This window comes from Penicillium macrosclerotiorum, assembly GCF_028827735.1.
Source record: "Penicillium macrosclerotiorum strain IBT 26536 chromosome Unknown utg000006l_segment0_segment0, whole genome shotgun sequence".
Taxonomy (NCBI): domain Eukaryota; kingdom Fungi; phylum Ascomycota; class Eurotiomycetes; order Eurotiales; family Aspergillaceae; genus Penicillium; species Penicillium macrosclerotiorum.
In genome coordinates, this window is record NW_026643085.1 from 966,275 (window position 1) to 990,880 (window position 24,606).

Genomic DNA, 24,606 nt, shown 5'->3' on the forward strand with positions numbered 1-24,606 from the left:
AACATATAAGCCTAACAGTTTCAGGTCATCGATACATCCTATAGATTGACCACACTCGAGTCCGTTTTGTTGTTGACACTGACCTCTTCTTTTGCTCCTCTTCTTCTACGCCCCTGACATTCGCAATGCCACACAAGTCTCGCTGGCAAATCGACATCCCCAACGGTCACCTCGCCTCGCTCCTCCTTACATCCCCAACAGCACCACTCTCCCAATCACAAAAATGCTACCTCGATGCTGCCCGCCCAGACACCCACTATTTCACCCCCCATGAATTTCGTCTCTGGAGCCAGCGCTTCGCTGCCGGCCTCCGCAAGTCCGGCCTCCAGCCTGGTGACCGCGTGCTCCTCTTCTCGGGCAACGACTTGTTTTTCCCAGTCGTCTTCATGGGCATCATCATGGCTGGTGGGATCTTCACCGGCGCGAACCCAACCTATGTCGCCCGCGAGCTGGCCTTCCAGCTCCAAGACAGCGGCGCCACGTATCTAATCTGCGCCGCCACCAGCCTCGACACTGGTATCGAGGCCGCCCGGCTGGCCGGCCTCAAGCGCGAGCAAGTCTTCGTCTTCGATAATGCTCTTTACGAAGGGCGCGGGGCCTCGCAGAAAGGCTGCCGGCACTGGGGGGAACTGGTCGCGTCGGAGGCCGAAGGGCGCGGGTTCGCGTGGGATGCGCTGGACACGCCGGCGCTGGCCGACACCACGCTGGCGTTGAACTACTCGTCCGGCACAACAGGCCGGCCCAAGGGCGTTGAAATCACACACAAGAACTACGCAGCCAACATGATGCAGTATGCGCACATGGGGACGCTGCACCCGGACTGGGAGGCGCGCCGGGCGCGCGCCCGCTGGCTGTGCTTTCTGCCGATGTACCATGCCATGGCTCAGAGTATCTTTATCTCGGTGGCACTGTTGCGCGGGACGCCCGTGTACATTATGCCCAAGTTCGATTTTCTTCAGATGCTGGAGTATACGCAGGCGTATCGAATTACGGATCTCACGCTTGTGCCGCCGGTGGTGGTCATGCTGGCGAAGCATCCAGCTGTGAAGAATTATGATTTGAGCAGTGTGGAGTCGGTGGGGAGCGGTGCAGCGCCATTGGGAAGGGAGGTTTGTGTGGAAGTGGAGAAGCTGTGGCCGGAGGGAAAGATCAATATCAAGCAGGGCTGGGGCATGACTGAGTATGTTGCCTTTCTTTCTGGGGAGGGACGGGCCTTGGTCCAGTTCCCTGCTTTGCCATTTTCTTCATCTGTGGCTTGTCTTTCCACTTCATCCTCGTCTTATGGCTAAGGCTGAGCTTCTCGTCTTGGGAGCTTTGCCTTGTGCGCATTAGAGAGATCAAGATATCATGACCATTGACAACAGACAGAAGTCGCTGACTGTTTTTCCTCTCCAGGGCCACATGTTCCGTCCTTGGCTGGGATCCGACGGAAAAGTCACTCTCTGCATCTGTCGGGGAGCCTAATGCTAACTGCGAGGTCAAGATCATGCGCGAAGATGGTACTACCGAGATCACTGCGCGCAACGAGCGCGGCGAGCTGTGGGCACGCGGGCAGAACATCATGAAGGGCTATTGGCGCAATCCGGAGGCTACCAGGCAGACCAAGACGCCGGACGGATGGCTCAGAACCGGCGACATTGCATATGTGGATGACCAGGGCAAATTCCATGTCGTAGACCGGATGAAGGTATGTCTCATTCTCATCAGCCTTTCTTTCTCCCCCTCCTCTCTCATCCCTATCTGCCTCTCGCCCTGGGAAGAGCAGGGAGGCCAGATGGCCGGCGAACCAGGGCTCTCATGGCCGAAACAAAGTTTGTGGGTGGTCCAGAATTGCTAATGGATCTTCTCTGCAGGAGTTGATCAAAGTCAAGGGCAATCAGGTTGCACCGGCAGAGTTGGAAGCACTGCTACTGGAACACCCGGCGGTGGCAGACGTTGCCGTCGTGGGAGCTGCGATGTGAGTGCACAACCAAAATAAAGGAGCGTTCATTGAGATTTATTACCGTTTCTTTTGATCCTCGCTGGGTGCTTTTTCCCTTCAGCTCATGTTCATCATCTGTGGTTCCCCCTCGATGCCAACCCTTCTCTTTTGTTGTACTTCGCAGTTTTTGCTTTTCCTTGTTTGACCTCGGCTCTGCTGTGCTTCTTGTGTTTCTTGCTCCACTTTGCTCCATCCCGGACAAGACGATTGGAGACTCCAGTCCTATTTCTGTGCTCCTGCACGATTCCTTTACTGCCTATCCCTTTGTGCATGCAGGTCGGCTAATGACGGGTGTCACCAGAAACAACGACGAGCGCCCTCGTGCCTACGTCGTCCTCAAACAGGGCCAGTCCACTACCGCCGACGAAATCGTCCGGTTCATGGATGGCAAGGTCTCCGCTACGAAGCGGATCACCGGTGGGGTGGTCTTCCTCGACGCCATCCCCAAGAACCCGTCCGGCAAGATTCTCCGCAAAGTCCTGCGCGAACAGGCTGCGGCGGAGCTGAAGCAGGTGGCGCATGGTGGTGCTACAGCGAAGCTGTAGAAGGGTGGCCACAGTATACGTATATTACTTTGGGTGGATATGTAGATATATTATTTATCTCTCAAGTTATGTTAGACAATTGCGCTGTTATTCTTTTCTTTTTTTTTTGCTCTCTATCTATTTCCCTCCGTCTTTCCTCGTATGTTCTAGGTATGTTGCTGGTTTGAAAAACTTGTTTTTGTCTGTTTTTTTAAGCCACGCATGAAATTTAAGAAAATAAAATGAAGAAACATATGGAGGCACATAGGTGGAGTGATGTGGGTGTGTTCATGAAGTGGGCCATGTAAAAAAATAAAAAAAATCAAAAAGTAGTGTGGCCACTCAGATCCCAAACCACTTGGAGAATAAAAGAAAGAAAAAAATATGGGGCGTTACCAATGATGAGACCATCAAGGCTGTACGCGCCAGAAACGAGGACAATCAGTTGAACTTAATGGCTGGGGAACATCCTTGCACAGAAGTTACTTTTTGCGCTCCCCCCCCCCCCCACCCCCTTTCTCACCGGCATCGTCCCAGATCCCAAAGAACGAAGGAAAATGAACATCCCGGGATCCATCCGACATGTAGATAGCGGCGATCCCTCGCGGGGATCCGTGGCCCCGGGGCGAAGGCAAAGTCAAACAGGGCAGACACCACCGAGCCGAGCGCGGCTTGGGGCTCGATGATTCGTCCGAGCGGCCCTTAGCGCGAGGCCCTAAATCGCGTTGACCCCCAGCGCCCAGCTGAAAGAAAGACGCCCCGATCGAGATCTTCGATCGGTGGAAAAATGAGCGCCTTGAGGGGTCGGGGAAGGTAGGGGGGTGTAAGCAACGGAGAGACGATGACCGACCCAGGACGACAGAGACGGGATGATCGAATCCGACTTGTCAACCGGGACTGATGAGCACGATCGACACGGTAGAGCCTAGAGGTCTCTCCGCCGTCATCGCTGGGGCCATGAGTTCTTTCTTTTCTCTTTCACTTTTGTTCATTTTGAGGGAGTGGATGGGTTCTTACACCCCATCCCTGTGGCAATCTGCAGCCATGCGGGCGGATAGAGCAAGCGAGACAACAGGACAGGGACCCATTCGTAGGATGTCCAGTCCCCGTGTACTCCGTCGTAGATCCCAAAGTCCAAAGTACCGCCGTCATGTATGACTGCGTGGGCACGTCCCGGAAGCCCGTTTCAGGCTGGGTCAATTGGGGCCAGACCGCAGACCTCGCGCTCGGCTCTGCTGCCCGCAGTGGCGCTTTGGGCCTGCAGCTGAATCCCTCGCACGAACAAGATCGTGGCTTGGTGGGTGCGGAGCTGGAACGAGGGACCGGTTGCCCTCTAGTGGTGCTTGGTTGCTTGTGGGATGAATTATGGGTGTCCGGTTTATCCACTTTGGCTTGCCTTTTGCCGAGAAATATCCCAAATCAGCGAGCCTTCTCCCGCGAGGGGGGGGAAGGGCGAACAAGAAAGGCAATGATGGCGATTTTTCCCCTTATGTCATGATGAAAGGCAAATGCTGTTGGTGGGTGGGGGAAAGATGCAGTCGTTAGGTTGGGAGCTGGTCGTTTAGAGGCTTCGGCGGGCGTGGAGGGTCCGGAGACCCTTCACTGGGGGTGTGGACGCGCAGACACTAGAATGACGGCTCGCTCGCTTGTTCATCCTGCTCGACATTCATGCATCTTGCTATTTTTCTCCCTCTCATTTAACTGGATGTTTGGATTGTTCTTTCCTAGGGGCAGTAGGAATAATAGCCGTGCGGTTTTCGATGGATCACAACGTTTACTTTTTTTATGTTGTTCTATACTTCGGAGTGGAGGGATTTTGGAGCATGGAACAGCCTATCCATACAGACTTACAGACCTACAGACCTACAGACTGACAAACTTGCAAACTTGCACACTTCCCAATGTACCTGTACAAACATCGAGACAACCCGCGGGCGATGATTGAAATTGAATTTCCTGCGAACCATGGTGTCACTCGAACCCCTGGCCGCGGCTGGCGTATAGATCGGATCTCGGTTTGCGCATGTTCCAACTCTGATGTCGGATCTGCTCAGGTGCGCTTGAGAGCGCCTCCGCCCCGCCAATGCAATCACAATAAAGTAATAATAAGAAAAAAAAAAAAAAAAAAACCCCTAGGAAGGCCCTTCTTTTTTCTTACAAAAAACAAACTCGCTGTATCGTCGATCCTTGGATTCGAGGTCAAGAGGACTCTAGTGCTAGTTCGACGCTCTTCCTCAGGCCTCCCCTCACGCTCTCGATATAAATAACTATACTACAAGCCCTAGTCAAAGGCTAAGTGCTCTCTCTTCCCCTTCTCATTTCTGTCGCCCCTCTTTCTCTTCGCTTCTTGCCCCCCCGCGGATCCTTGCCAAGAGCCTCAATAGGCCCCAAAAGCTGCAGGATCGTAGTCTAGCCCGGTTCTACTGCCTCTGGATCACACAGTTGAGCCATTTCGAGAAACGCACCGTATATCAGACATTATATCTCTGCCGCTCCCCGCGATCCAGCTCGTCCAGCACGTCCCGAAGCCCAGCTCATTCTATATACTTTTACTGGACCCCTCCCGTGTCTCCTCTTCCGCGGTCCAGATCATCTAAGCGCCTTCACCGTGTGGGTGGGCAGGAAAGGAAGAACCGCCCCGTCATGATCCCGGCCATACACGGCTACACGCAAGAACCCTGCCTGTTCCTGTTCCCCTCCATCACTGCGTGGACGCCCCTCGTCCTCGCCCTTCTTGCCCTGTGCCTGTGTGTCTTCCTGGCAATCCAGCTCCTTATCCGCTACTGCCAGCTCGCCCTCCCTACGAACCCCGACAAGATCCAGCCCGCCTCCGACGCCTGGGCCCAGCTCTCCGCCATGGAAAAGGGCAAATCCTCCACCTCGCCGCCTCCGGCCTCCGCCTGCGATGTGCTCAAGCCGCTCTCAGCCAACGGGACGTTCCCCAGCAGTGGGGCTGTCGCAGCCCGCGCGCGAGAGCAGATGCAAGCAGCTGCGTCATCACCTAGCTCGACGGGCTCACCGCGCTCCTCCGATGCTGGGAGTGAGGCCACAGGTCCCGTACAGAAGCGCAGTCAATCGGTCCAGCAGATGCGTGAGGTGGATGCGAACGGAGTGCGGACCTGGCGACGGCTGGTGGTCGAGTACAGGTAGCTAGCGAGCTAGCGAGTGGTCGAAGGATGAACGGATGGCTGCGTCGTGTATGCCTTCATGCTTTCTTGCGTAACGTGTGTTCTGGGTTTGCTCGATCTTTCCTTGCTTTTTTTTCTTTCCTTGCATGTTGTACTTTAGCACCGGAGGCACTCTCATTTTTTTTATGGTTTTGTTGTATGTTCGTGTCCTGTTTCCTGGGTAGTTACTTGATATCATCTTCGACTGCATCTCTCACTCTCACTCTCACACTCTCTTCTTTTCTTTGTTTGCTTTATGTGTCTGTGCCATTATTGTCTGCAAGGTTCTGACCAAGCCCCAGGATTTGCTTTGGTGGAATCCTGAAATGGTGTTGATGTTATGCCCGAGGGCGCTCTCCGCGCGCCTGATGTTGTGAGGTGATTAAGTAAGCGGGACATGAACTGGAGGCTGAGTCAGCAATGACATCGGCCCGGTGGCATCTTCGTGTGTTTGCTTTGCGTAGCTGCTCCCTGCAATTACATTACCTACTTAATTTTGCTCCCCTCCTTTCTGTTTTGTGGCCAGTGAAAGCTCTTCTCAGCCATGGCGGTCACCGCATTTCCCTCCGCGGACTCGCCCGACCTCACTCTTCTCAATGTGGCCCGACTCTTCACTCGCCTCGAACATAACCTCCTCTCACCTGGCTCGGAGCTCCAGACGCTGCGCAAGTCGGAATTCCAACACCTACGCATGACGAAGGTCAAATCCCCTTTCTCGCTTTTTCTTTCTCTCTCTCTCTCTCTCCCTCTCTCTTTTCTTCTTGCGCTATATCTGGCTCAGAACACAAGCCACTAATACCCTACACAGAATGTCGAATACGCCCGCACTCTACTCTCCCAGCTAGAACGTTCGCTCCCGCAACTAAAGCCCTTAGACCGGCGACACGAGGCACAGACGGAGATTGCACGGGATCGATTGCTTCTCAAACGGCTCCAGAGCGTCCTCGACGATGCAGAGATACGCCACGCTGACAGCGACGAGGATGAGGCCGCCGCTGCCGACGACGAATGGAAGGAGCTCTTCAGCAAACCCATCAGCACAGCGGGGGAATCCACGCCGTCGCCAACACCAGCCCAGCCCTCAGCAAACCGCGCACAAGATGAGAAGCAAGCTGCACCAGCACCACCAATCACACCCACAATACCCTCCACGACGGCGCCTTCAGCATCAATAAGAACCTCCGACCCGACGCCCACCTCCACGCTCCGCAATCGCATCCCTGGCACCCCAAGCTCGCATAACCCAACCCAAGTACCCACAACCAGCCACAGCACCTCCGCCCAGCCCTCTTCCAATCCACCCCCAGCCCTCAATCCCAAACAGTCCACTACAGAAGGGGCCCTCAGCGCCGCCCGCCTCGAACAAGAAGACCTCACCAACTCCCTCCTCTCGCTCGCCAGCCAACTCAAAGCCTCGTCACAGTCCTTCCAAGCAACCCTGGACAATGAGAAGTCCATCTTGGATCGGGCCGTGTCAGGCATCGACAAGACCAGCTCCACCATGGAGGCAGCCGGCCAGCGGATGGGCATGTTGCGGCGGATGACGGAGGGCAAGGGCTGGTGGGGGCGGATGATGCTGTATGCGTGGATTTTCGGTCTGTGGGTAGTGGCCGTGTTGATTGTGTTTATTGGGCCGAAGTTGAGGTTTTGAGCTGAGAAGAGTGGGGTTAGATAGATCTACGCAAAGCTTTCCCCCGTGTAGGAGATTTGGCGCTGGTGGACGTGAACCCGAAGGGAACATCTATGGTTCTACATCCACGGTTCTCTTGTTCGGTTGTCACTGAACCTTTTTGCCTCTGTTTTTGGTTTGGTTTGGGTTTTCTGTCCTTTATTCATTGAGATACCCTGGGGTCCATAGACTCGAAAACATGATACATTGTTTCTGAACGGTAAATGCATTAGTTTGATCCTTTTCTACTATATTTTCTCGTGGCGCAAAATTCCAGCTCAAACATCTCGGATTTTGCATAGCGCAACTGCTGCAATCTGCTATTGAGCTGGTGTTGTGTTTGCCAGGAACAGGAGAAGACCTGCCGGAGAGAGAGGCACTACAAAAAGTGAACAAGTGAAGGTCGGAAACCCGATGGTTAAATTCCTGTCTGACTATAACCCAACGACCGACCTGGCATGACACATGAGAAGAGACATGATAAATCCGCATATCCTGTCCAGTTCCCTGTGCCGGTTGGCCCAGAGGGTCGCTCGAGGCTCCCAACGGGCGCGAGACCAAGGAAAGGGGAAGGGTGACGGTATGGTTACATACAAAATTCAACACAAACAAGGGTGGAGGGAGCAAATAAGAATGAGACTGGGGAGGGGTCGCAGGTGACGTGGAGTGATGTAACCAAGAGAGTAGTTGATGATAGGATATCCAGCATTTCAAATCAGACACAAAGGGGAAAGACGAGAAAGAAAAAAAGTTAAAAAGACGAAATGGAGAAGAGAGAACAAGAAAAAAAAAGTAAAGGAAACAGCGGAAGCAAAAGGACGAGCAAACAAAAAAAATGGTCCTGTTTCGCGTCGTCGAGAGCAGGAAAAACCGGCTAGATAGAGATCGTGTCAATGTAGGTGGGCGGACGAAATTAAAAAAGAGACACACAAGAAGGAAAAGGAAAGAGACGGATGGGAAAGAGGAAAAAAGAAATGTTCAACGCCGGAATTTCTTGGAATGAAGACAAGGATGAGGGCTTTTGATCATATCCCGACACGATCCGATCGACAAGCCGAAAATGAAAATAACACATGCCATCTAGATTCAACAGACTGCGGCACTTGCGGAATTGGAATTCATTAGATCAAACCGCAGAGACGAAGGTTCTCTTGGATGATGATATCTAGAGACGAAGTCAGTGAGATGCAACAGGGGAAGAGCAATAGCAAGGAACAAAAAGAAGCAGACAAAAAGGGGAATTTTATGGGATAGAATCGAGACACATACCGTTGACAGCGGCCATGACGAACCGAATTTGGGTGGTGTCAGTGGCGCAAGTGAAATGAGTGTAGATCTGCTTCTGCTCAGCCTGGTTGAGTGAAACGAAGCGGTTGAGGATGTAATCGCAGGCAGCGGCATAGTCGGCACCGCCCTCGTAATCGGGGAAGTAGTTCTTCATGGGGCTGACAGGTAGCTTCTCCTTGAAGCGGTCGATCTTGTTGAGGAAGAGAATGATTGAAGTCTTGACGAACCACCGGGAGTTGCAGATCGAGTCGAAGAGGGTGAGCGCTTCTTGCATACGGTTGACGGTCTCATCCTCGAACAGCAGCTGGTCGTACTCGGAGATGGCAACGAGGAAAAGAATGGTAGTCACATTCTCGAAGCAGTGAATCCACTTCTTCCGCTCGGAACGCTGGCCACCAACGTCAAACATGCGGTAGGTCAGATCGCCGATGATGAAAGTGGTTTCGGTGATACCAGTGGTCTTCACACGGGAACGGAGAACATCCTGGTCAGTGGGGAGATAGTCAGGTTGGGCGATGCGGTCAACGGCATCGAAGTAGCTGGAAAAAGGGGAGCAATGTCAGTAAATTGACCAAATAGTGTCAAATCCATTGGCCAGGCAAACCTCCTGGTTTTTCACTCACTATTTGGCCGAGTCATTCAGCTGGTATTCACGCGAGCGCTTGAAGCACTCCTGAACACCGGTGTCGCGCCACAGAGCACCAATGGCGTTGCCGACTTCCGGAGGGATACTGTCGCCCTCAATCTGCGGGGGCTGCATGAAAATGGTCTGGACATGGTATTCGTTGCGCCCATCCTCCAGAGGCAATTCGAGCGACTCCATCGCCTCGAGGATGACCCGCATCGACTGAACGGTGTTGCTGTAGATGATCTCCTTGAACGATTCGCGCTCGTCGCGCGAGTAACCGCCCTCGTGAATGAGCTTCATCTGCTTGAGAATGGTGGATTTGCCCGACTCTCCGGCACCTGTTCCGCATCAATCCCCCTTTTGGTCAGCCAATTCGTGCTTTGATTCTTTGTCGTCACCATGGGATCGGATCTCCTGTCTCGGTTCTCCTTTGCTTGTCTTTTGGGGGGGGGGGGGGGGGGACAAGGTATCATACCCAGCAACAACATCTTAATCTCATTTCTTTGCATCAGCTTGTCGCGCTTGAGCTGATTCTCAATTTCCTCGTTCCGCGCCTTCCCCTCCTTATCCTCAGTGCTCATGCCACAACCCATGATGACGGTGTTGTGAGGTCTGTGTTAACGATAGTTGTGTAGTGGTGTAGTGATGCGAGCGCGATCGCCTCGTATAATGTGTGAGTTCAATTACAAGGGGCCTGTTCATTCGAAACCTTGTTAGTGGGCGATCAACTTTTTTTTTCTGGTGCAGCTTTGGTCTGCTCCTATTGTGCTTCTCTCGTGATGACCGATCGCATTGAATAGCCGAGGACTTGACCCAGGTGGTACAAGCCGCTGGAAGCCGACGTTTCAGGATGCAATCGCGCGGACGCAAGGGTGAAACGGAGCAGGGGAAACTCGGAAGTCCACGAGAGCGACGGACCTGCAGATAATAGGGAATTAAGTGAAGCACACACCTGTCGAAGAAGAGCCCTAGGGAGAAGGATATGTCACAGCCACTAGAAGGAAAAAGGAATGGAATCAAGGGACCGATTATCGAAGAGAGGGGGGGGGGGGAGGGGGAAGAAGAAGAAAGGATAAGGAGTTTGAAGCCCAGCTGAGCGAGAAGGGGAGGTTTAAGGTAAGGGGGGAAAGCGAACTGAGAGGGGAAATTGGGAAGTTTCAGCAGGGAAAGGAGAGTTTGTATTTCGTATTACCGATCGGAGCCGGCGGCAGGATCGAGAGATCTTTCGAGGGGAACGAAGATGGTGGGCGGTGGAGAGTCAGTGGATTAAGGGGGGGGGGGAGAGGGCATTGTTCGGGGCAGATTCAGGCGCTGTTTAGGGAAGGAGAGGGAGGAGCGCCTCGGGGGGTCCGGCCTGGGGGATCGTGTGTAACCCGGATACCGTACTGGACGAGACAACCCCCATACGAGTATTGTTACGCAATGGTCAAAGTCTAGCATCGCTGGAGGGATTGCGCCCGCTGATTGGGCGGAGTCGAACGCGCGAAAAGCGGGTGGGGCTTTGGGGCAGCCAATCATCGCTCATGACAGACGACCTTCTGGTGGGGCCCCCTTTTGTTTGCTCTTGCTCTTTTGGCCCCGTGTTGGTCCCATACTGTCTACTGTCTAGCTACTGTCTGGCTCCTCTCTGGCCGTGACGGGAGGCCAACTAGATAACAATAATCTCCGGGAATCCAGGTCTAGATGAAGCTAGATTGATGGCTCCAGGCATGCTCGAGAAGATGGCAATTGGGATGATGGGCGATCTCCCACCACAGACTCATGGCAGAGCACACCTGAACTTGGGTTCACCACGATCCCGGTAGACATCGAGACGCTGTCGGGCAAATCAGGGGCCCATTATTCAGTCGTCTTTCCATCAGCCCGTCATCTTTTCCTATCTCATGAGGCCTGATTTCGCCCATCTTCCGCCCATCAACTGTAACGCCGTCCTCGACCCAGAATATGACGATAGGCGGGACCATTCAACCCAATACCCGCCGATCCTTGTGTGGGGACCCGGCGAAACGACTGTTATTGTCCGACCCGGAAGCAGTCTCATTCGGGGGTTGGCTCAATAATGCGACCATCACACTGGCCGCTTCTCGGTCACTTCTCTCTCCTACCCCGAGCTGTCCAGAGCCCTGACAGATCCACGATACCTCTCCTTGGGGACTTCGCTGGAATCAGTGCCCCCCTACCTCCACACGGGTTCAATACCTGTGGCTAGACGTTTGATACAGACAGGCACTGGGACTGGGCCCACCCTTGTGTTGCCTCCCGGCGAGTGGACTGCCACTACCTCAGTCTGGAACACCCGTTGAGGATGAAAGAAACGGAGTCCAAGACGGAAAATAGGGTGCGAGAGTTCCCCAGTACTAAAGTATTATAATACTATACGACTATACAACTATACGACTATACTCATAATCACATACCTCGTAACATCAGTCGGTGGTAATATCCAATATCGCAGCCAAACTATCGCGAGACGGCCTAGGAACTACTCATGCCCTGCCGCTAATATAAATAGATGAATCGGACCACCCAGCTCCTCAGCACAATGGCCCTCCTCCTGAATCAGCCTGCAACGTGGGAACGCGGCCTCTAATCAGGACCACATCCTTGGCGTCTCCCAGTCCCTCGCCTCTGGTCTTTGGCCCCATACCTGACTACAATCTCACGAGCGTGCACTCGTACATCAATCGGCGTGTGCCCACAAACTGATCGTTCTGCATCAGGAATCCACGCTCCCGCCTCTCGGGCGGTGGCGCTGAGACGTTGCGAAACTGGATACGGAGTATGCTGTAATGATGCACCTTGCCCCATCGCTAGTAACGACGCAACTCCACTAGGACATGGAGTATGAGCACTAGGCTCCGCCGATCCTTTGGGGAGGGGGGCAAAGCAACCCAGGGAGGGGGAGGGGGGGGGGGGGGCAAACGGCACGGGGAGCATGGAGCCCACGCAACCCCAACCTGCTCCGTAATCGAGGGACCATGTGCACTCGAATTCCAAATCGACCATTCTGTATACACATCCCTATTGGCACGGTGTCTGAATTATCCCGATCGTGATGGAAGCCGGTTGATGACTGGTGGTGACATGCCAGACAACATTTTCGGCCCCATGATTCATTCGGGAGCATGTTGCAAGTTTGCTCTTTTGAGAGGCCCAGTTGCTTCGATGGTTGCGCCACAAAACTTTTCTACGCAGGGGCGGGTCGGATCGTCAGGGCAGCCGAAGCCCTGAAAAGAGGCACATGGAGAGGCCCGGGAACATGAAGGGCTCCATAGAATGGGCGAGGATGAGTAATGGGATGATCGCCCTCATGGATGCATGAATGATCAAGCTCTCGAGTCTCCAGTTTGAGGGGGGGAATGTTTCCTTCCCTTCTTGGCCCGCTTTGTTCTCCCCTGAATAAGTGATGGAATTTCTGGAAGCCCTGCATTGCGAGGGGCGCTATGGCGCTATACTAGACCGCCCCGCTGGCTAGTGCTTCTAGCCGGTCTTTGCCGCGCGCTATCCCCTGTCCCGGTGGGCCGGTAGGGGAGACCGTAGACAGACCCCCTTGGCAGAAATCGTCATTGAGAACCGAATGACAGGTTCTATGGCTTTGTTCACAGACTCCTTTGGTATGAATCCGTCTATCTATACATAGATACACCCACAGGCATATATATATATATATATACACACACACACATATATAGTTATATTCACTTCGGTGGAGCGACGTCGACGTGGATGAATCTATAACCCCAATTGCACGCGATGGCAATGATCGTGCACTTTCGTCGTTCTTTACTATTTGTAAGCCACCTTGACCTTAGTTACAGGGAGGTCTGTGTAATCACTGTCCTACATATGCGGGAAGTAAGCCAGCCTTCCTAGCCGGTAATTGAAGAAAGAGGAGCATACTTCTCTACAGTATGTAGTTAGTTATGCTACACGTATTATCTAAAGGGGAGTCAGCATCTGAATAATTGAGCTGGCACAAATCCTTCGGACCTGTACGACGCGTGCAACCTGTTGACCCAGGGGCCCCTGGTGATGATATAGACTTGAGGCGGAGCAGTCGTCAGCTGAAGCTGGGAATAGGACATTTTGTATGCCGTCAGCTTACCAAGGAATGATAAACAAGTCACCGCACGTAATCCCTACATTGTATCAGTGTACCTGTAGTCGTAACGAGAGATGCCCTCTGGAGTCCTGGCTGTAACGTCTATTGAGAGACCGCAGTAGTGCTTGGTCTTGGAAAAGTATCATGGAGTCTAGGTATCAGTGGCGATCAAAATTAACCAGAACTCTTCTGGGCTCTTGTGATAGCTCTCCAAGATGGGGCACATGCACTCTGCCCTGCGCTTCACGATGTCCGGAGTATATTATTATTGTGCAGCAGGCGAGCGTCTCAATTTGACGGGCGTTTATCTGGTGGGTGTTGAGAACCAGAGACTCCACCAGAATCCCCACTGACTTGCCAATAGTGCGAAGACTATTGCAACGGGCTACCAGTGGGCGACTTGGTGGCGGGTCAAATGTGTGTTCTGGAAGGGAATACTCGGTTATCAGAGCCTTTTTGCATTTTTCCGGAGTTTTGTTGATTTTTATTTCTTTTTGAACTTCTACTTGTTGTGGATATATACCATGGTCGTAATACCGTGTCTTGTATAGGACACAATACATCATTCGGCAAGTGGAATTCCATACACCAACAAAACATGAACTTGTAGATCAGTCAGATCATCTCAATGTCGACTCCAAACATATTCTCTTCCCAGTGCGAAACGTAACCCACCATATCGAAACAAGAAAAAAATCCATTGCTTCCTCCCTACCTAGCTTTAACTCACGAAACTTCGTCTGGAGTGGTTGCTTGAACCATGGTTCCTATGGTTCCTGCGATCTCTCCCCCGCCCAATCGAACGAGATCGGGATCTGATTTTTCGGGACCCTGTCTCCACTTTTAAAGCCTCCATGCCCGCTGCCCCTGTGAAGTCCGCGATCACAACTCCAATCATCATCATCATCCCACACCACCATGTCGCACGAAATGTCCCACCTAGGGCCTCGCGGTACGTGTGAATAACACCATTCAACTCACTTCCCTGCATCTCAGAGCCCTCGCTAACCCACCCCGCCCCCAGCCTTCAACCACGAGCAGAGCACCGACGCCGAGCAGGAATACGACCGGCTGCGCGATCTCGCGCGCCAGGAGGCCGCAAAGCGCGGGCAATTGTTCGAGCGGGTACGTACGCGGGCAATTGAGTCCTGCCACTGGGGCCTCATCTCCATACCCCTTCTCCTTCTCCTTTCCCTCTCCCTCCAATCCCCGCATTTGCGTCCCAGGTGTGTCGAATGTTTCTCGAAACCCATGAACTGACCGCTCACACCCCCGATGTAGTCGAAAGAGGCGTATGCGAGTGGTGATGGCGCGGGCGCCAAACAGCTCTCGGAAGAGGGCAAGGCCCACGGGCGCAAGATGGAAGAGTATAACAAGCAAGCGTCGGAGTTCATCTTCCGCGAGAACAACGCCAACGGGCGCGTCGCGGCCGACACGATCGACTTGCACGGCCAATTCGTTGAGGAGGCCGAGGAGATCTTGGAAGAGCGCATCAAGTATGCCAAGGCGCATGGGCAGAACCACTTGCATGTGTACGTTCCCACCTCCTCCGCGGACCTCGTTTCACGACTAGAAGCTAACCACCTCCGGACCCAGAATCGTCGGAAAGGGCCACCACTCCGCCGGACACGTGCAGAAGATTAAGCCGCGTGTGGAACAGGTCTGCCGCGAACTGGGCCTGCAGTTCGCGACGGAGGAGAACGCTGGCCGGATCTACGTTAACCTCACCGGCGGCGAGGCCGTCATGCCAAGCTACCCCGAGCACCACCAGGCCCCGCACCAGCAGCACCAACAGCACCAGCAGTACCCCGGACAGCAAGGGTCGACACAGACACATGGACAGCAACAGCCGCAGCAGCAACAGGACGAGATCGAGCAGGTTGTCAATGCGCTATTGCCCAAGGTTATGCGCAAGCTGGAGAAGGCGTGCTGTGTTGTCATGTAAAGCGATTTGCAGTGGAGCTTTTGGATCTGATTCCCTTCCCCCTCCGACCTCCCTCCATTTCCCCCTTTTTCTCCTTTAATTTACATATATTCGGTGTTGGGGATATATAGAGATGCATGAGTGGATGTGTATACTCGACGGTGAATGAAACGATTTAATACTAGACCTCAAAATATATTGTTTGATTTTAGGAACGAAAAGCGGATACTCAGCCCTGGCAATTTCACGACTCATGAGGACGGCATAGAATTTGGGTAGTTACGGTGCCCTTGACCTAGCCGTTGTAAATGGGGTCGCGGGGTCGACCCTATAAGCTTTTTTATATAGTTATTACCATAGTTTTCTAGTAATTGCTAGTAGGTGTTATAGATCCACCCCTTAGATGCTAAATATGGATGCGCCTGAACTAATCGGTTCTGCAAGAAGGCGGTAAGGAGACTTTGTTGGACGAGAAGGCAGGGAACGGACTCAGGCAGCAACGCCTAATGTTACGTGATATCATATCTCCCGATAGGATATCCTAATTATAGGTAGGATCGGATCCTATAAGGGGATAGGACTCGAGCCTATCGAGTAAAGGAAGGGCTGAATATACAAGGACGCCTATTTACTATCTATATTTAGTTCTTCGCGTTAATGAATACATTATAACTTGAGACCTACTAATTAACTATCTTAGTTACTTGATTCTTTCTACAGTATAATATAAGGATATATCCACAACTAGGAGGAACACCTCGTGGTTGTTCTATAACTATTTCGTCGACTAACTAGGCGCCCACTACTAAACAACGTCTTCGGTCTGGTTTATAGACCCGAGTCCGTGCAAGGCTTCAGCGATTCAGCAACAGTACAGTTGCGAGATCAGATCGTCGGAGTTACGAGAGAGGTATGTTACGATAACGCACTATTTACGTTAGCTAGTTAGCGAGTGCGTAACAGTTTGGTGGTCTCAAGATGTCTGACTAGTATATTTCGGGGGTTAGGTTGCTATTCAAAATGTCATGATGGAATTCTTAGATGCGGAGAAAGCAGAGACATAACCAGTCGCAAGCACGCGGTATTCTTCAGCCCTGATATTTTTCAGCTCTGATATATTGCAGGGCACTGAGTTTGGGGGCCGACCCGGTCCCGAGAATTTCAAAAACGGACCCTAGGGATGGGACCGGGAACGGTCCCCAGGCTTACTGGAACTCAAATGGACGAGACGGACCAAATTATAAGAGGAGAGCAATCGAAAAGAAATACTAGAAGCCCAGAATTTGTCATTTATCTAATCTTCTATCTCCCGTAACATCTCATTGATAAAGCGCTCCTCCATCCAAATCAGTCAACCAGGCTCTTTCATCATATTCTCATTTGACTTGCTTTGACCAACCGCCACGGACAAGTAATCCTGAACCGACAAGATGCTGTTACAACAAATCATATGCTTCGTTTTAATGTCGACCCTGATGCAACAAGTGCGGGCGAGTGGCGACGCTTTGCTCGAATTCTACGACGAAATTAAATGTCAGGGAAACAAGATGTATTACTATGTCGATGACAACTACCAGAGAGACGACCCGGAAACCTTGCCCCTTTTCACTGTGTACAGCGTCAAGATTCTTTATATCGATGTCGCCTTTAGCGGAGCTGCTATCTGGCTGTACAGATTCTCAGGTCAGCTTACAGGGGGAGATTCCTACATCGTACCTTCCAGTAGCAACACGGGCGACTGTTTCAGCAATGGTAACATAGGCTGGGTTCACTTTGAGACCACTACATTCACTGGAACAAAGAGAAACGCAATGACCGATCTTGTGCAAGCGCCTGATTCTGTGCAAACGCCCTATAATGCGACAGAGATAGTGGAGCGTGCAGCTACACGTCCAGAAGGATACATGAGTCTCAGACATAACCAACTGTACATCGTTGGAAAACCTACGTTCTCTCAAGTTCAGGGCAAGCCAGCCCTATCAGTGGGGCTTTTTAGAACAATAGTGCTCAGCGTCTTTTACGGCATAGAGGTTGCGTCCGGCGAGAAAGACATTATCCCTTTCCTTATTGCAAGTCTGTCGGGTGGCACAACTCTAACATGGCTTTCCGAAACATCAGAGGTGGTGCCGCGCTCAGTTGTGGCCTTTGCAGCTCGGTGGTGGCGGGAATTCTACCTTGATAGCTGGAAGGATACAATGGCAGTGTCTGATATATACAGAGAAACGAAATTGGGTTCGGGGGTATGGGAGAAGATTGGTAAGATGAGTCAAGCTGTGAAAACGCATAAGGGAGAATTTGAGCATTTTAGAAAGCATCAAGAAGTTGGAAAATAAGGCCAGTGCAGTCATGAGCCCCTGAACCAGTCAAATTCTCAGCGTGGTGTCCATTTTTGATCCTGAAGATGACGGGCGTTGGCTAAGATTCGCTCAACTTGGTTGAAAAGGGCTGTAATCGAGGTATCAGCTTATGCCGAATATTCTCTATAGATCGGTGGTTCTGTTGTAGCGAATACTTTAGTGCTCAGCCGAAAAGTTACTTAAAAAAGCGTGGCTGGTCCTGCTGGCCATTCCCTTGACTAGGGCAAAGCTGCGCCTCACATCGCTAAAGCCCTCATTAGTTATCAGCATAGGCATAAGATAACCAAGGGCAGGTATCAGCGAGAATCTTTAGTCAAACTTGTTCCACGATGAAACATTAGCCTGATTATGGGCTCAAGAACGATTGGCATTTAAAAAGTGCTGCTCGTATCATTGTATTCAACTATGCAGTGATCTGAAAAACGTGAAATCGGTAGAGAAGATTTGAGTTATTGCGAAATTTCACAAGTCGCATAAATTGAAGTAATCCCTCACTTAGTAATCGACTGTTGATTTTTTAATTGATTGGTCAACTAAGCTCATTTGTTGCTTTTCAAAGATATCACCAGTAAGATGCCTCTTCTGGTAGAATTCGTGTAATTGATCCGAATCGGGCGCTGGAAAACCAGGCGGTCCATCCTATGATTGTGGAGTATTTGTGGGAAGGACACCTGACCTCATTCGAGGAGCTGACTGCTTCAACAACAAAAGCAAAAGAAACTCAAGCTAAGTGCAATCTAGAGGGAGGAGTAAATAAAAAGGAGATACATAGTATTTGTATATGTATGTATGTATATGTGTGTGTGTGTGTGTGTGTGTGTGTGTGTGTGTGTGAGACCTGGTCACCTCGGGACTAACAATTTTCCTTTGGCAAACAGCCACTGAAACTCAAGAGGCGGTGGTTGCTGACGTTGTGCAATCAAATTACTGATTATTTTAACCGATGTTGCCGATTATTGGGATGATTGTGATAAATGCACCGCGGCGCTGATGATTACCACTTCTGGACTCATATCTGCTTTCAGCTGCCTCTTTTATCATAGAGCAGAGATATGATCATGATAGTCATAAATTGGTCTACAAGGACCTAGCATCGCGAGGGTATATCAAAAAAAAAGGAAGCAAAAATCGAAAGGAAAAGAAAAGGATGCTCCGTCCTCCACATCAAACACAGACTGCCACCTAAACAAAACTGCCGCCCAAATGTCAATTCGCTTTCACAATCTCAATCCCCCCAATATGGACAAACATATGTATAGCAAAGACCAGGCAATGGGTCATTGCGCCACCTCGTCCGATAGCGTGGTATCCACAATCTTCTGCAGTACCGCACGCACCATGTCTCCATCCCCGGCCCCGTTGATGCGGGGCGTCGCGTCGATCATCTCAATCAGCGACAGTGCGCGGTCTCGCAACTCGGCGACAACCTGGCGCGTGTGCAAAAAACTACCGGTGCTGTGCATGTACTGGACGGCGTAGCGCTTGACCTCGTCGTCCTGGGTCTTCTGCTTCAGGATGCTGAGGAGCTGGTGGTTGGATGGGTCGGCGCGGATGCTGTGGATGATGGGGAACGAGAACTTGCCCTCGGTCAGGTCCTCGCACAGGCCTTTGTTGTGCGTGTACGTCGTGTTTGATAGGTTCAGGTAGTCGTCGCAAATCTGGAAGATTAGGCCCATCACGTTCACCAAGTTCACGCAGTCCTTTCCCGTCGCGCTTTCGGCCTGCATCAGCTTGACGGCGAGCCGGAAGAGGCCTCCCGTCTTATTACCCACCATTTCAAGGTACTCGTCCTCCGTGGGGCATGTTAGGGTGTCTCGCCAGAAAAGGTCCATGCCCTGGCCGCGGTGTAGGTTTAGCAGCTCCTTAACGTAGATGTCGATAGCGACGGGGTTGTGGAGCTGTTGGATTTCTTGCAGCGCGAGGAAGTAGACGTAGTTGGCGGAGTTGATGGTCTGCGCAGTACCGAAGATGTTGTGGGCAACGGGGATGCCGCGGCGCAGCACGGAGTTGTCTTCTACGTCGTCGATGCTGTAGAGAGGAGAGATTAGCCACCAGTCATTTTTCCCTACGAAGGAAAAGGGGAGGGAGAAAGAACAGGTAGGGCCGCTTACAGGAGTGATGCGGTATGCAACATGGTCACCACTTTCTCGATCACCGCCAGGCTCTCTGGCGGGACCTGCAGCCAGGAGTTAAAAGCCTGGATTAACTGGCGGCGTACATCCTTGCCCGGATGCTGGTGCATGTAGTCATAGGGACCCATGAGGATCTTCTCATTCTTGGAGGACCAGGTTCCATCTTTATACTTGGTGCCGTCGACGCTGGAGCGGTTGCGCTTGTGCCTCAGTTGCGACTTGATCGGGAGTGCGGCCCCTGCCGCGGACTCGCTGTCTGCGACCGACTTCCGGTGACGATGGGTCGGAGGGCTCGAAGGGCCATTTGTGGCCCCTGCCGAGCTGGTCCGTGGCGGGACAGGGTTGGGAGGTTGGAAGGCGGGATTCATGGCTGATGAGGAAATTGTGAAAGCAGCGGGTGAGGGGAACGATGGAGGGGTTTGGAGGGGGAAATGCGGAGAAGAGGATCGCCAGGTTGCAGGCACCAGCGGTCCGGAGGAGGAAGGTTCATAACATGGAAACGGGGCAGCTTCGGTGGGCGGTCATAGTGCTCGAGAGGGATGCACGCTGCGTTCAGTTGGGCTGTTCTCGATCCTCTGGATCTTCTGGGTTGAAGTGGGGAACCGCTGCTGAACGTGACGTGCTGAAGTTCAAGTTCCATCTCGGAGGGGCTGACTCAGCGGTTGCTGGGTACAGCAGCGTTCGCGCGCCGACCGTTTGCGACTCCGAGTTGCCGGGACCGATTCGGCGTATCCGACACACTGCGTCTCTCTTCAAGGTCCCCGAGGCGATCGGAGCTACCACTCCAGACAATAGTTGGAGCTGTTTCGGTGGGGCTCGAGTAGATAGATCAGATCCGACTCGATGCAGGCAACCGATCTATCAGTTGATGTGATTTCTGTATGCTTCGCTACGAGGGACCCAGGGATCCGGGATCGTTAGTTGAATAGTAATCCCCATCCGCGGCTGTTGAAAACCGAGTGCCATCCACGGTTCCGAGCGGCGGAATGGGGGCCTTTTGGCCCACCAGCTCGAGGATCAGACAACCTACCAAGAAACCAGGGACGATGAAACTCAAGAACCCCGGATTTCCAAACCGGTTTTTCAGCAGCCTGTCAGAAAAAAATAAATAAAAATAACCTTGGACGCCATGAAGATCCTCCCAGCCCCCCTTGGGTTCGCCCTAGCTTGGGGCTGGGGGCGTAGTGCAGTGGGTCGTCCGGGGCAACGGCCCTTTATTTACCTTCGGCTCGGGTTGGACCAGTCGACTTCGCGGTGATATTGGCCCTGACCTCATCGCAACACGGACCACCTGCAAACCCGATTTTTGACCCGATGATTCTGGTCTTCAGCTGAGCCTGGTTGACGCCTCACGCGCTTTATTATCGTCTTGCACCCGCCCTCTTCTTGTTCTCACCTCTTCTCCCCCCTCCGAGACCCTTCTATTCTTCGTCTATACACACCCTCATGGAGACTCTGTTGGCGCACTCATTCGACTATCTTTCCTCCTACGAGCCCAGCAAGGTCCGCAAGGGATTGCGCCAGGTCGAGGGTCTTCTGGCGCAAATCTGTTTATCCAAATCCAAATGCGCAGCAACACCCGACCGGAGGCGATCCTACTTGGCCGCGTCCGAGACCCAGCCTGTCCCCAAGGCCCTGTCGGAATTGCGCGATGACCCGGCCTTTCGAGAATTTTTCAAACTGCAAGAGAGCTTCCAATGGAACGGTATGAAGTCCTTGTTCATTTCCCTAGATCTCCCAATCAAGTGAACCAAACAATATATCATGATATATATATAATCCTTCCCCCTCTTCCCCAAACCCACATCCACTCCACCGGGGTCACCCCTGCGTTTCAGAACCGACCGAATGCATTGAAATGCTAATGTTGCCGTTGAAAATAGTCGCAATGCGCTTAGTCTCATGCCTCGAGCATCTCCTCGGCCGTGGGAGTAATGGCACCAATGACATGCTTATCGTGTGCACCCTCGACCTCATCCAAGGCGCCCTCCTCCTGCACCCGCCTTCACGCACCCTCTTTGCGCGCGAGATTTATATGAACCTTCTCCTTGACCTGCTCGACCCGATCAACTGCCCAGCTATCCAGTCCGCCACCCTCCTCACCCTCGTCACAGCACTGATCGACTGCCCCGCCAACACCCGCACTTTTGAGGACCTGGACGGCCTCCTCACTGTAACCTCGCTGTTCAAGCAGCGCGCCACCTCGCGCGAGGTCAAGCTCAAGCTGGTCGAGTTCCTCTATTTCTATCTCATGCCGGAAACCCCAATCCTGGGGCCTGGTATCAGCCCACCCGGTCTGCAGCGCAGTCCGAGCAAAATCTCCTCCCGGCCACTATCGCAAAGTTCCCATACCGCGGCGGCGGGTAAGATGAGCCGTGATACACGGACGACAGACGAGAAGCAGGCGCTGCTGGGCCGGTATCTGAACAACGTGGAGGACTTGGTCGAGGACCTCAAAGAGACTGCTCCATTCGGTGCCACGGTGTATTAAGAACCTGCCGATTTACCCGATTTTCATGGCGATCCACCTCCGCCGTCATGACAAAAATGTCTCTGAAAAGTCGCATGGATGCGATTCAAATCCCTTTTCTATTTCTTTTTCACCCTTTGCTTTATCTTTCATTTCTTCCGTTCTTAGCCTTTTTTTATTGGTTTTTTTTATCCTCTTCGATTCTTCACGAGCGTTATGTTCCGTCCGGTACGGCGTGATTATGTGGTCAAGACCCTGATGCTCCTCCCGCTCTGGTTTTTCCCCCTTCTTTCTCAGCCTTCGACTTTTCTCTCAACATTTCTTCCTTTCCTCTCTTGTTTCTTTGGCTCTCCTTTCTCCTTGGTCTCTCTCTATCTCCAATTCTGGAATTGTGTCGATCTCCTCAAGGAGCCTCAGGCTTCCCCAATTTTCCTTCTGTCTCTCTAATGGCGACATGATTGTGTATGATTCTCTTTCAAACTATCTTACCTACATACAATGAAACTGAAATTCAAATGGAATCTGAAAATGGCGCACCTTTCCCTCTTCTCCCTCCACCACAACTGGATCTTCGCTTTCAGTGCCCTTGACAGTCCCGCCCCATCCCATTTAAGCTTATCTCGGGTCCTTCTTACTAATTTTGGGTGCCGAACCACTAGTCTGGCCACTATTGGCCCGCCCCGATCCCATAGTGTTCCTTGTGCCAAGACGATCGCAGTTCGCTTTGACTCATCCCATAGAGTAACTGGCACAAATCGAACTAACTTAAATACGGGCAAATGAGTCAACGATCGGGCTTTATTCATGCGCGTGGGGCCGATGCACTAGAGGGGAGAACCCCCTGGTTCCCCGCATAAAGACTCTATATCTCCCTCCGTGTCATCGCTGGACCACCATAGGCGCGCTATTGTGTTCCGGTACATCGTGAATATTGATTACACGGAATTCTGATCCACCTCGAAAGCCATGCAGACAATCCAGCAACTGCTGGCTTCGAAACCAGACAACGGAGACCGGCAGCCGGTCCAATATATCGGAACAGTTGAAGCGTACGACAAATGGGCGGAGGTAAGTACCAACGATACCAGTACTCGGTCCCAGTGCAGGATGCACTGGGAGCGTCCATGAGGTTTAAGCATCGAAGCCTTCCACCCACCTCGTCCATTTACTAACAAAGTATCCCCAGGTCTACGACTCAGACGGTAACTTTCTCCAGCGTCTCGACACGCTCGAGATGCGGACCCTGCTGCCTCGATTCCTCAACCGCGTGTACGCCCGCTTTTCAGCCCAGGCAGCACGACCAGACAACAAAATAACCCTGTTAGACCTGGGCTGTGGCACCGGCCGCAACACAATCCAGCTTTTCGACGCACTCTCGCAAGCCTCATCCCAGCCTGGCAACCCGTCAACGTCCGCGGTCGAAATCGTCGGCCTTGACGCTTCGCCGGGCATGCTAGACGTGGCGCGCACCGCGCTGCAGCAAGCCACCGCCGCAAGCGATAGCCCCAGCCCCAGACCTCATGTCTCGCTGGGCATCCTCGACCTTCTCAATCCAGGTACAAGCCGCACGCAACTCCCAGCCTCGCTGCGGGACTACGGCGCCGCGGGGGTGCTGTCGACGCTTGTGCTGGAGCATATTCCAGCCCGGGCGTTCTTTGAGGCCGCGGCCGGGTTGATGCGGGCCGGAGCGTATCTGCTGGTTACCAACATGCATGCAGACATGGGGACGCGGAGCCAGGCTGGGTTTACGGATCCGCAGTCCGGGGTCAAGATCCGACCGACGAGCTACTGTCACAGCATTCAGGACGTGTTGGCGGCGGCGGATGCTGCGGGGCTTGAGGTGGAGGATATAGTTGGGGGAGAGGGAGAGGGCGGGGTCTTAGTGAAGGCTGTGGATGAGCCGCTGGCGAAGGCGTTGGGTGTGCGAGCAGAGAAGTGGATCGGGGTCGAGGTGTGGTTTGGAGTGTGTTTTCGGAAAAGGGAGGAGATGAAGTAAGTTGAGGGTTTGATGATTTGATGTCTTCAAAAATTGTTGCAGTGGGCGTGGTCCTAAGTACACAGACAAGACAGTAAATCGCATCTTCATCACCCATGTATTTCGGGTTGCTTGGTGCAAACAGACCGATTTGCGCGCAAGGGCTTCGATCATGCTCTTAGCAGCTCAGATAATGGATAGAGATATTTGAGAAATTATAAATTGCAGGGGGTAAAGAAAAGCTATCGAACCATATTGATTACGTGCCCATTGATTGCATTGTGTGTTAGGCGCCCCATCATAGATGAGATTGCACTTCTACTGACACTAGATCCTGTTGTCTTTGGGAATGAGCATAAATTAACGCATCTCAGGCGTCCGACTTTCACG

General features: G+C 52.5%; 9 protein-coding genes across 9 annotated transcripts; 7 read left to right on the top strand and 2 right to left on the bottom strand.

Moving 5' to 3' along the window:
• Positions 1–125: 125 nt before the first annotated feature.
• Positions 126–2,526, top strand: N7462_005643 (acyl--CoA ligase; the record flags this gene model as incomplete). The annotated part of the gene is made up of 4 exons (XM_057077361.1): positions 126–1,180; positions 1,396–1,687; positions 1,854–1,957; positions 2,283–2,526. 4 exons carry the CDS (start codon positions 126–128, stop codon positions 2,524–2,526), a joined length of 1,695 nt encoding a protein of 564 aa, XP_056932941.1.
• Positions 2,527–5,148: 2,622 nt separating this feature from the next.
• N7462_005644 (uncharacterized protein) lies at positions 5,149–5,655 on the top strand (the record flags this gene model as incomplete). The annotated part of the gene is made up of 1 exon (XM_057077362.1): positions 5,149–5,655. One exon carries the CDS (start codon positions 5,149–5,151, stop codon positions 5,653–5,655), a length of 507 nt encoding a protein of 168 aa, XP_056932942.1.
• Positions 5,656–6,216: 561 nt separating this feature from the next.
• On the top strand, positions 6,217–7,323 carry N7462_005645 (uncharacterized protein; the record flags this gene model as incomplete). The annotated part of the gene is made up of 2 exons (XM_057077363.1): positions 6,217–6,372; positions 6,481–7,323. 2 exons carry the CDS (start codon positions 6,217–6,219, stop codon positions 7,321–7,323), a joined length of 999 nt encoding a protein of 332 aa, XP_056932943.1.
• A 1,139-nt stretch (positions 7,324–8,462) lies between these two features.
• Positions 8,463–9,849, bottom strand: gpaA (guanine nucleotide-binding protein subunit alpha gpaA; the record flags this gene model as incomplete). The annotated part of the gene is made up of 4 exons (XM_057077364.1): positions 8,463–8,506; positions 8,611–9,167; positions 9,252–9,594; positions 9,732–9,849. 4 exons carry the CDS (start codon positions 9,847–9,849, stop codon positions 8,463–8,465), a joined length of 1,062 nt encoding a protein of 353 aa, XP_056932944.1.
• A 4,427-nt stretch (positions 9,850–14,276) lies between these two features.
• N7462_005647 (Smr domain-containing protein) lies at positions 14,277–15,303 on the top strand (the record flags this gene model as incomplete). The annotated part of the gene is made up of 4 exons (XM_057077365.1): positions 14,277–14,310; positions 14,383–14,483; positions 14,640–14,890; positions 14,955–15,303. The coding sequence occupies 4 exons, from the start codon at positions 14,277–14,279 to the stop codon at positions 15,301–15,303; spliced, it is 735 nt and encodes a 244-aa protein (XP_056932945.1).
• A 1,442-nt stretch (positions 15,304–16,745) lies between these two features.
• Positions 16,746–17,615, top strand: N7462_005648 (uncharacterized protein; the record flags this gene model as incomplete). The annotated part of the gene is made up of 1 exon (XM_057077366.1): positions 16,746–17,615. One exon carries the CDS (start codon positions 16,746–16,748, stop codon positions 17,613–17,615), a length of 870 nt encoding a protein of 289 aa, XP_056932946.1.
• A 1,301-nt stretch (positions 17,616–18,916) lies between these two features.
• Positions 18,917–20,139, bottom strand: N7462_005649 (FPP/GGPP synthase family protein; the record flags this gene model as incomplete). The annotated part of the gene is made up of 2 exons (XM_057077367.1): positions 18,917–19,667; positions 19,751–20,139. The coding sequence occupies 2 exons, from the start codon at positions 20,137–20,139 to the stop codon at positions 18,917–18,919; spliced, it is 1,140 nt and encodes a 379-aa protein (XP_056932947.1).
• Positions 20,140–21,217: 1,078 nt separating this feature from the next.
• N7462_005650 (cell division control protein 14) lies at positions 21,218–22,262 on the top strand (the record flags this gene model as incomplete). The annotated part of the gene is made up of 2 exons (XM_057077368.1): positions 21,218–21,476; positions 21,655–22,262. 2 exons carry the CDS (start codon positions 21,218–21,220, stop codon positions 22,260–22,262), a joined length of 867 nt encoding a protein of 288 aa, XP_056932948.1.
• A 945-nt stretch (positions 22,263–23,207) lies between these two features.
• N7462_005651 (class I SAM-dependent DNA methyltransferase) lies at positions 23,208–24,237 on the top strand (the record flags this gene model as incomplete). The annotated part of the gene is made up of 2 exons (XM_057077369.1): positions 23,208–23,309; positions 23,428–24,237. The coding sequence occupies 2 exons, from the start codon at positions 23,208–23,210 to the stop codon at positions 24,235–24,237; spliced, it is 912 nt and encodes a 303-aa protein (XP_056932949.1).
• Positions 24,238–24,606: the final 369 nt, after the last annotated feature.